At 42.9% G+C, this 11,307-nt stretch overlaps 1 protein-coding gene across 9 annotated transcripts in view; it reads left to right on the top strand.

The window, feature by feature from the left end:
- Window positions 1-7,313: 7,313 nt before the first annotated feature.
- FMNL2 (formin like 2) overlaps window positions 7,314-11,307 on the top strand; it is a 304,517-nt gene continuing 300,523 nt past the window's right edge. For all 9 annotated transcript variants that reach the window (XR_011377587.1, XM_060302448.1, XM_060302447.1 and 6 more), the window contains exon 1: window positions 7,314-7,872. Coding sequence is in view for 8 of the 9 variants with exons in the window: in XM_060302448.1 (XP_060158431.1) it covers window positions 7,756-7,872 (117 nt within the window). In the remaining variant the exon portion in view is untranslated. The remainder of the gene's footprint in view (window positions 7,873-11,307) is intronic.

Below are 11,307 nucleotides of genomic sequence, written 5' to 3'. Positions count from 1 at the left end.
AGTGATTGGTAAAATTCCCAGTGAAGCTATCTGGGTATGTAGTTTTCTTTGGGGAAAGATTTTAAATACAGATTCAATTTCCTTCATAAGTATATGACTATTCAGGTTATCTACTTCATCTTGAATCCTCTTTGGTAGTTTGTATCTTTCAAGGGATGTGTGTGTCCATTTCACCTACATTATAGAACTTATTGACATAAAATTCAAAACATTCCCTGATTATCCTTTTCAATATGTGTAAAATGTAGAGTGATGTTCATTCTGTCACTTGTGATATTGGTTATTTGTGTCTTTTTTCCTAATGACTCTGACTAGAGGTTTATCAATTTTACTGATCTTCTCAAGAACTAGCTTTTGGTTTAATCAATTTTCCTATTATTTTCCTGTTTGCTATTTCATTGATTTCTGCTCTCATCTTTGTTTTTCCTTTTTTCTGCTTAGTTTTGGTTTTCAGTTGCTTCTTTTTTCTGGTTTCTTAAGGTGGAAACTGAGGACATTGATTTGAGCCCTTTATTCTTTTCTAATATAGGCACTTAGTGTTCTAAATTTCTATCTAAATACTGCTTTACCTGCACCCACAAATTTTCTTTAATTTTAAAAAATTGATCATGTTTTTTTAGAAGTGTGTTATGTAGTTTCCAAATATTTGAGTATTTTCCCAATATCTTTGTGTCCTTGATTCCTAATTTAATTCCATTTTGGTAAGCAAATATACATTGTAATATTGGAATCTTTTAAAATTTGTTGAGAATATGGTTAATCTTGGTAAATGTTGCTTGTACACTTGAAAAGTTATGTATTCTGCTGTAGTTGGGTGAGGTGATCTATAAATATCAATTATATCAAGTTATTGATAGTGTTTTTGAAGTTTTCTGCATCTTTACTGATTTTCTGTCTACTTGTTCTAACAAATATTAAGAGCAAAGTGTTGAGCTCTCCAACTATAACTGTGGATTTGTGTATTTGTCCTTGGAGTTCATGTATTTTGAAGCACTGTTTTGGAGGTGTTATGTTCTCTTGATCAATTCATTCACTTATTATTATAAAATGACCAGCCTGGGTTTTTTCCTCACATGCACTTACTAATCAGTACTCGACTAAATTTTGGAATGGAAACTTCCACAGACCTCTGCAGTTCTCTCTTCTTGCAGCTCTCTTTTTCCAGAACTCTGTCCTGAGAACACTAGCCTCCTTGGGGTCACTGGACTCCCAGCTCTGCCTTCTCAAGGCAGGGACTCTATCAGGCGTGGAAACTTTCTCCAGGCAGTAAGCTGGGGTAATTCCCCTCATTTATTCACTTCATTTATTCATTCACTTCATTTATTTCCCATCTCTAGAGATCAGTGTTCTTCATTGTCTGATGGTCAATGTCTGAGGGCCATTGTTTCATATTATTTTGGCCAGTTTTTTATTAGTTTCAAATGTGAGGATAACTCTGGTGTCTATTACTCTATCTTGATCAGAAGCATAGGTTTCATTATATTTCTACCTCTACATGATAATTTCAGAGATCTATTTTTTTAAAAAGACAGTGAAGGATACTGGTTTGGGAATCAAAATACCTAAGTTCTAATTCTATGACTTGTTGTATAAACTAGAAAAAAATCACTTTGTTGAGCCTTAAATCTCTCGTTGTTGTACTGACAGGATAAAATAAGATAAAGTATTTTGTAAAATATGAAGCCATAGGCAAATGTAAAGTAATATTCAAAGATGCAAAATATGTGGGGGAGGGTTAGAAGATGTTGTCTGCCCAGTGTTTACCCATGTCTTTTCCCTTCCTCTTCCTGCTATCAGAATCTTGATTCTGTCCAGGTGAGGAAGTGTGTCCAGACCCAGGTTTTATCACACTCCCCCAGTTCTCCCTGTAGCTGGGGATGGCCATGTAATTCAGATCTGCAGAATGAGGAAAACTGGACAGTCTGCTAGTGGTACTTCTGGGTAAACCTTTGACTTCCTGATAAAAGGAGCAGACTTAACTGACATTGCCTCTTCCCCCCTCCTCTTTGCCCTGAATACAGACTTGATTTATGGCACTCTATTAGCTATTTTGTAAGTACTATGAAAGACCAAGCTATCTCACAGATACTGGTCCTAGCCTTACAGAGTTGCTGAACAACACTAGAATCCACCTTTCTCTGGATTTCTTCTTTTATGAGAAAGACATCTTTTTAAAGCAATTATCACTTGGGTTCTCTTTTATTTGGTGGCAAAAATATTCAGTCTTAACTGATTCAGGAGGAGAAGGAAGAGTCAAGTTGTATCTCTGTAAGTTAACTGTTTGAGGAAGTTTATATGAAGCAGAAATTGGATAAACCAAATTTTAAATTTTGTTTAAAATCAACAGCAGTGTCTGGCTCATAGTAAGTGCTCAATAAATATTTAAAAAACAAATATGGATGGGTATATGAATCTTGCAGGACTTGTATGGATGTAAATTGACATGAAGCAATCCTCCTAAAATCCCAGCTACTACTACTATGCAATTTTGATTCAGGGCTATTGATGGTTTAGTTCATCACATGGCATTTATCTCATTTCTATATAATTATACACATAAGGAGAATCTTCTTAGGGTAACACTAGTGGCTTTTAAAGAAGCTAACTGAACTTAGCTACAGAGCATGACCTTACATTTAAAACCTGAGGAGATACCAGTGAAACTCAGCTGATCTTGTAGGAGCATTTGTTGTGAATGATAGAAAGCTCCTTTGAAAGCAATTACACCATTATGGGGGAATTCCTGATCAAGCTATCCCTGGTATAGCTTCCGAATGCCTGGCACAGGGAAGATAAAGTTCTAATATTTCATTTTCCATGGGCGATGCATGGATAGTTTTAACAGACATTTTTTTGTCAACATTTTGCAACATTGCAAAATAGCAAATCATATGTATTAGTGATCAGAAAATGAAATACATATTTAAAAATGATCACCTGATTTTAATTTTGTGGGGAGGGATGAGGAGGTCTTCAATTAAAGGAATAGAAATGTCTTCTTTCTCCACACTCTCCTCCAAACATTTTCCTGAGATTTTGGTAGAATTTCCTACACAAATTGTATAATATGAGTGTTTTATTTATTTTTGCACTTAACAACAGTTATAAATAATAACCAAATATTAGAGACTCTAAACCTTGAAATGGCAGATAGGTTCTTTGGTTCATGGATTGGCATACTTTGTCCTGGCTCCTCTCAAAGTGTGAGATTATGAGAGAGACTAGATGTGATAAGACTTAAGGGGAGGAAAAAGGTCCTGGTTACTGGCAGAAATATGGCTGGATGGAGCCATAAATGTAATAAAAAAGGATTTCTCAACTGCAGAAAAGAAGTCTAGCTTTTCCATCCATATGGGCAACCCTCTGGGTGGGCTGATTTTGTGAGTCAATCAGACTCAAAGTTTATGTCTAGAGATTACAAAGAAAATAAATACATTTGTGGGTCAGAAATGTCTCACTTGGTCTGAATTAACTGCTTTTCTTTCTAGCTCATTTTCACTAGTTGCGGTGTGTGTGTGTCTGTGTATGTGTGTGTGTCCCTGTTTTTCTTTCTTTGATCAGTCAAAACAACCTATAGGATGGGCTTCCCTGGTGGCACAGTGGTTAAGAATCCTCCTGCTGATACAAAATTAATGCACAGAAATCTCTTGCATTCCTATACACTAATGATGAAAAATCTGAAAGAGAAATTAAGGAAACACTCCCATTTACCACTGCAACAAAAACAATAAAATACCTAGGAATAAACCTACCTAAGGAGACAAAAGACCTGTATGCAGAAACTATAAGATACTGATGAAAAAAATAAAAGATGATACAAAACAGATGGAGAGATATACCATGTTCTTGGATTGGAAGAATCAACACTGTGAAAATGACTATACTACCCAAAGCAATCTACAGATTCAGTGCAATCCCTATCAAACTACCAATGGCATTTTTCACAGAACTAGAACAAAAAATTTCACAATTTGTGTGGAAACACAAAAGACCCCGAATAGCCAAAGCAATCTTGAGAAAGAAAAACGGAGCTGGAGGAATCATGCTCCCTGACTTCAGACTATACTACAAAGCTACAGTAATCAAGACAGTATGGTACTGGCACAAAAATAAATATATAGATCAATGGAACAGGATAGAAAGCCCAGAGATAAACCCACGCACATATGGTCACCTTATCTTTGATAAAGGAGGCAAGAATATACAATGGAGAAAAGACAGCCTCTTCAATAAGTGGTTCTGGGAAAACTGGACAGCTACATGTAAAAGAATGAAATTAGAACACTCCCTAACGTCATACACAAAAATAAACTCAAAATGGATTAAATGTAAGGCCAGACACTATCAAACTCTTAGAGGAAAACATAGGCAAAACAATCTATGATATGAATCACAGCAAGGTCCTTTTTGACCCACCTCCTAGAGAAATGGAAATAAAACCAAAAATAAACAAATGGGACCTAAGGAAACTTAAAAGCTTTTGCACAGCAAAGGAAACCATAAACAAGACAAAAAGACAACCCTCAGAATGGGAGAAAATATTTACAAATGAAGCAACTGACAAAGGATTAATCTCCAAAATATACAAGCAGCTCATGCAGCTCAATATCAAAAAAACAACCCAATCCAAAAATGGGCAGAAGACCTAAATAGACATTTCTCCAAAGAAGATATACAGATTGCCAACAAACACATGAAAGGATGCTCAACATCACTCATCATTAGAGAAATGCAAATCAAAACTACAATGAGGTATCACCTCACACCAGTCAGAATGGCCATCATCAAAAAGTCTACAAACAATAAATGGCTGGATAGGGTGTGGAGAAAAGGGAACCCTCTTGCACTCTTGGTGGGAATGTAAATTGGTACAGCCACTATGGAGAACAGTATGGAGGTTCCTTAAAAAACCAAAAATAAAGCTACCATATGACCCAGCAATCGCACTACTGGGCATATACCCTGAGAAAACCATAATTCAAAAAGAGTCATGTACCACAATGTTCATTGCAGCTCTATTTACAATAGCCAGGACATGGAAGCAACTTAAGTGTCCATCAGCAGATGAATAGATAAAGAAGATATGGCACATATATACAATGGAATATTACTCAGCCATATAAAAGAAACGAAATTGAGTTATTTGTAGTGACGTGGATGAACTTAGAGTTGGTCATACAGAGTGAAGTAAGTCAGAAAGAGAAAAACAAATACCGTATGCTAGCACATATATATGGAATCCAGAAAAAAAGAAATGGTTCTGAAGAACCTAGGGGCAGGGCAGGAATAAAGACGCAGACATAGAGAATGGACTTGAGGACACAGGGAGGGGGAAGGGTAAGCTAGGATGAAGTGAGAGAGTGGCATTGACATATAAACACTACCAAATGTAAAATAGATAGCTAGTGGGAAGCAGCCACATAACACAGGGAGATCAGCTCGGTACTTTGTGACCACCTAGAGGGGTGGGATAGGGAGGGTGGGAGGGAGATGCAAGAGGGAGGGGATATGGGGATATATGTGTATGTATAGCTGATTCCCTTTGTTATAAAGCAGAAACTAACACACCATTATAAAGCAATTATACTGCAATAAAGATGTTGGGAAAAAAAAAAAAAAGAATCTGCCTGCCAATGCAGGAGACACGTGTTTGAGCCCTGGTCCGGGAAGATCCCACATGCTGCAGAGCAATTAAGCCTGTGCGCCACAACTACTGAGCCTGTGCTCTGGAGCCCGCGTGCTCCAACTACTGGAACCCGCGCACCTAGAGCCCATGCTCTGCAACAAGAGAAGCCACCGCAATGAGAAGCCTACTCGCTGTAACTAGAGAAAGCCTGCGTGCAGCAACGAAGACCCAACGTAGCCAATAATAATAAATTTATTAAAAAAAAAACCTATAGGTGATTTGCTTAAGAGACCATACATACACAAGATGTATTTGTGTGTATCTGCTCCATAGGCTTTTGGTAAAAATTCAACAGTCATTGAACATCTGCTATGCTCAAGTCATCTTGGGGTTTACAAAGCTGAATGGAACGTGGTCCTTCATGTTTGAGCCTTGGTGTGTTATCTTAAATGGAAGCAGCTGCTTTTTAACAAGAGGGTAACAACCCTAGTTTCATATCAGAAGTACCTGCCGAGCTTGTTAAATATACATCTGCCCAGGCCCCAGCTATTAGCTTAGGGAAATTCTGATAATAGTCAGGGCCCATGATGCCTGCAGTTTTAACAACAAGCTCCCCACATGAATCTCATATACAAACCAGGATGAAGAAACACTGCTTTAAGCTAAGAAAGGACTAACTGCAGGAGTTTAGCCACAAGTAAACCAGGAGGATGCCCTTGAAATCTACAGTGAGCAGCTGGCTAAAGTCGTTTATAAGGGTGTTTCTATTTCCACTGCTTCAGGATGGATAGTTATAGTCTGAAGAGCATCCTGTAGAACAGGGTTGGGCCCAATCTTCTCTGTAAAACACCTGGAACAAGAGTGCTGTAGAGGAATAAGATAACTACAGCCAAAGACCATCTTCAGAGTCTTCGCAAACACTCTGTTCTTATTTTTATCTCACACAAAGTATGGTTATTTGTGTAAATTTTCTCTTCACTAGATTGGAAAGTATTCCAGAGCAGGAGCTCTCTTCTTTCTTTCTTTAGTGAAGGAACACAGTAACCCACACATAATAGCTGTTTGACAGGTGTTTGTTTTGAATTCTTCTCATCCAAATCCTGGGTTCCGACCAGGATATATTTGCATATATCCATAGTGGATATTTATAAATATCCATAAAAGTATATATTTGTTTATAAAACATTTCAGTCGCACAAAAGAATACGTAACATACATACTGAAGAAAGAACAATAATAAAACAAGCACCTATGGACCCACATCCCAGTTTATGACATAGGACATTGCCAATACCCTTGAGGTCTCCTGTTGAACTAGATCCTATCGAACAGCTCCTGAAATTTAAATCGGAATGCGTGCATTCAATCATTGACTGATTGGCTCATTCATTCATTTGCCAAATGTGCCTACTAAGTGTCAGAATCGATGTAGACGAGGTAGTTATTTCTTCTGTTGGAGTGGGAGAGGGGGTTCAAAAGTGACATAAACTCTTTCCACAAGTGTACAGATTGTTTTTGCTGCAAGCGGCCCTAACCCCCGCCTGGCGCTCCAGAGCGGCGTGGTTTCTGAGTATGGACACTTTGAGCAGAAACTACTGGTCCCGGCAGTCCACGGGGCGAATGGGCGGAGCCGGGGCGGGGGCGGGGGCGGGGGCCGGGCGAGAGGGGGCATTGTGTCGGGAGCGCGAGGCTGCATTTGTCTGCTCTAGGTGCTGGCAGAGCGAGCGTCGTGTTCGCCGGCGTTGAGCTGGAAGTGTCAGCGGCGGCCACGGTCCAGGCGGAAGACTGAGTCGGAGCAACCACGCGCCCGCTGGCCGCTATTACTGGCAGGGGGCGGCGTGCCAGCGAAGCAACATGCAGATAGGCGCCCGGCGCCCTGACGACCCCTCCCGAGGAAAGGAGGCCGGGGCGGCGCTGGGGCGGCGGGGAGCATGAGGGAGGCCGGGGGGCGGCTTGGCTCGGAGCGCTGCTAGAGAGCGGCGCGCGCTGCACACTCGCCGGGGCGCAGCGGAGGGCGGGGAGCCGGGCAGGTCGCGCCAGCGCTGGAAGCCGGCCGCCGGGAGCTGTTCTGATTTCCGACGCGGACGCAAGGGGCCCGGAGCAGCCCCTGGCCCCGGTGTGCAGCCAACATGGGCAACGCCGGGAGCATGGATTCACAGCAAACCGATTTCAGGGCGCACAACGTGCCTTTGAAGCTGCCGATGCCCGAGCCAGGTGAACTGGAGGAGCGATTTGCCATCGTGCTGGTGAGTGCGCGGCGGCGGCCGGGAGCAGGGCCCCGGGGCTCCGACCAGGCGGTGCAGCTGACCCCAGCCCCCTCCCCTTTTCCCGGCGCCGGGAGCGAGCCTCCTGTCCCAAGGGGGAGGCTCCCACCTCTCCCATTGTGGCCTCCCCCGCCTCCTCTTCGCCCTCCTCCGAGCCCCCCGCGCTCGGCCTTCTCTGCGTCCCGGGATGGGGCCGGGGGCTCGGGGCTGGCTGCCTGGCGGGTCGGCCCCGAACCCATTGTCTGGCGGGAGAGGCACCTCGCAGCGCTTGTGCCCGGGAGGTGTGGCGTGGGCGTGAAGGGAAGGTGGCGCGGGCCGGGGAGGAGGGGGCGGCGAGCCGCTGAGGCTTTTTGTTTAAGAAAAAAAAATTCGCGCAAACCCCGAGTCCTCGAGGACGTCCAGCGGGCGCCCAGCCCGGGTCCTGAGGGGTGCGGGGCAGATGGGCGCATGTGGCCGGTCAGGGGTGCCGCGCTGCGCTGTGCGGGAAGGCGAACTTGGAGGCGGACGTCGCGGCTTGGCGGAGGGGAGCTCCCCCAAAAGGGAAAGAGAAGGAAACCCGCGCGTGGCGGTGCGGCACCCTCGTCCCTAAGCGAGGAGGGGGACATCAGGCGAGAGAGAAGCTTCGTCTCGGCGCGTTCCTTTTGGTCTTAAATGTTAAGACCACAAAAATGTGCAGTTTTGCGGGGACATGTTGCGAGCTGACCTGACTCCAGGGGCGACCCCTCCCCTCTCTTCCCCCAGCACACCCAGCCAAGTCTGACTCCCGAAATCCGCTTCTCCTAGCTTTCCAGCTTCGCAAATCTGAGACATTGAAGACTCCCTTCTTTCTCCCTTTCCTGCTGGGACTAAGTTTCTGGGCCCTTCCCAGCCAGAGCCTGTCAGTGCTGTGAGCTTAGGAGGGTGTGGTGGCCTCCCCCGTCGACCCAGCCAGAGTCTGTACTGCAGTTGGTCCCCAGACTTCGATTTTTAGTGTCCTAGCCTCTTTCAAGGGGTGTTGGGAGGGAAACAGGCAAGATTGGAAGCGTTCCTAATACTTACACTTGTAAGTGTACACTTGTAGCCTCTTCCTAGCTAGTAATCTCTACATTCTACAGTGCTAGGCAGCAAGAGAAACTTGTGCTGAAGTCAGTCGAATTCTGCATCTGTGTGCGGGTTTTGGGCATATAACCTGACAACTTTGGGAACCGACCAGAGTCTGAACACTGGGACGTTTAAATTGCCTTTCCTCAGGCCTTTAAAAAGGACTGGTTTGATATGGGGAGTAATGTTCTGGATGGCAGATTCGCTTTGTGCTGTGTGGAAGAAGAGGCCACAAGCTTTTTCACACCACCTGGAAACTCTGGTGTGGCAGTCGAGAGATAGATGAGGCTGCCTGTCTTGCTTTGCATGGTCTGTGATCTCCCGCAGCTGCTCCCACTGTTGTGCAGAATGAGACACTCTGAAATGAAACAGCATAGGCTTAATTACTTCTCAAGGCAGCCTGGGTGCATACTTGACCTGTCTTTATAGGGACAAACCTTTTTAATTCAAAATCCTCTTCCTACCGGACAACATAGTTCTTACCTCGTAGCTCTGGGTTTTCTGTGTTTCCATCCATGCTGTGCTGGTGTGTGTGTGTCTGTGTGTGTGTCTGTGTGTGTGTACACTTGAAGTGGGAGGGCCAGTGACACAGGAAAACCAGATAATAACAGTAATGCAATTAAATTCTCAACTGGGATAGCATGTTTTGCATGAGCTTTCAGTTACCCTGCTGATTAGTGACACATGGTATGAATTACTCTTTAGAAAAAAAAGTCCCATCCTTAACATGGTGGGTTTGTGTTACTATTAAGTCTAGAAGTCACAAATTCAGTACGTAGAAATTCATGATTGTATATCACAAGCTCTTTGGGGCAGTGGTTGGTCGTGTGGCTACTTTTACTCTACTGTGTCACACAAGTACTGGATGTGGTTCCTTTCTTAATTGCTTAGAATATTTTAAACCTTTCAAAACAAATAAACAAACAACAAAACCAAAAAATACCAGGCTGACCTTTTTTGGATTAAAACAAAGCTTTTGGGAAAGTCTCAGCTTGGGGGCCCTCTTGTTAGGGATGCACTTGGACGATTGACTTGGTGTTTCATGTAACACTCCCTGGTCAGCTCCAGCTGCTCTTTGGAGTAAGCTGTAAGAGGAGTTAAAAGGAATCATCTTTATGGGCTGATAGAAGTACAGAGTTACGGTGACTTTTCTTGTGGTCAGTTTTTTTCTAAAGTTGTACATGAAAAGCTCTCAACTGTGCTTTTCTTCATGAATTGCTTAAGAAATAGATCAAACCATTTAATTCTGAAGATCAAGCTTGAAGGACAGAATATAGGTGGTAACGTTTAAAGTATATATATATATATATATATATATATATATGGAGAAATTCTCTGCCCAGAGACAATGGGAATCCTGTGGGCATTACTGATACTAGTTTTATTTCCTATATGATAAAGATCATATAAGTGTTTGGGGAGGAAAACAGGATAGTAATACTGTACAAGAAAGTATACAAGCACCTCATTGTAAATATGGCTTACATCAATAATTGGGCCATTTCAGGAATGGAAAACAATTCCTCTCACCTCACCAAGCTCTAGATTATATAAAGCATTGGGGAAGAGTAAATAAAAATTTAAATGACAGAAGTCCATCTATTTCTGGAAAATCTTGAGATGAAACTTACTCAGTGACTGTCCCCCACCACCCCCATCAGTCCACATGAGTTAAACCGTATGTATCTAAAAAATTAGTGGGCATGAATGGAAGGATGAGAGAGTAAAAGATTGCTGAATAAAGCCCGTGTGCAGCAATGAAGACCCAATGCAGCCCAAAATACATAAATAAAATAAATTAAAAAAAAATCAGTAGAGGGGGATAGACTTTAAAAAAAGGTTTTTTTTTATAAGAGTACTTTATTTAGGATACAAATCAGTTGTCAGTTTTTTGTTTTTAATTTATTTATTTTTATTTATGGCTGTGTTGGGTCTTCATTTCTGTGCGAGGGCTTTCTCTAGTTGTGGCAAGCGGGGGCCACTCTTCATTGCGGTGCACGGGCCTCTCACTATTGCGGCCTCTCTTGTTGCGGAGCACAGGCTCCAGACGCGCAGGCTCAGTAATTGTGGCTCACGGGCCCAGTTGCTCCGTGGCATGTGGGATCTTCCCAGACCAGGGCTCGAACCCGTGTCCCCTGCATTGGCAGGCAGATTCTCAACCACTGAGCCACCAGGGAAGCCCCAAAAAGGTTTTTTTAAATAGGAAAGAAAATGAGATTTTTGAGTAGAGATTTGAGTTACTGAACTTCCTGTAATTAATGACTAGTAAAAATTGGATCCAAATCTTGGGAGTTTCATTCTCCTGAGGAGTCTTCTCCCTCCCTGAACTTGTCTTCA

Source organism: Globicephala melas, chromosome 7 (assembly GCF_963455315.2).
Source record: "Globicephala melas chromosome 7, mGloMel1.2, whole genome shotgun sequence".
Classification (NCBI taxonomy): Eukaryota; Metazoa; Chordata; class Mammalia; order Artiodactyla; family Delphinidae; genus Globicephala; species Globicephala melas.
The sequence above is the reverse complement of the archived record's forward strand: the minus strand, read 5'-3'. Positions and strand labels throughout refer to the sequence as shown.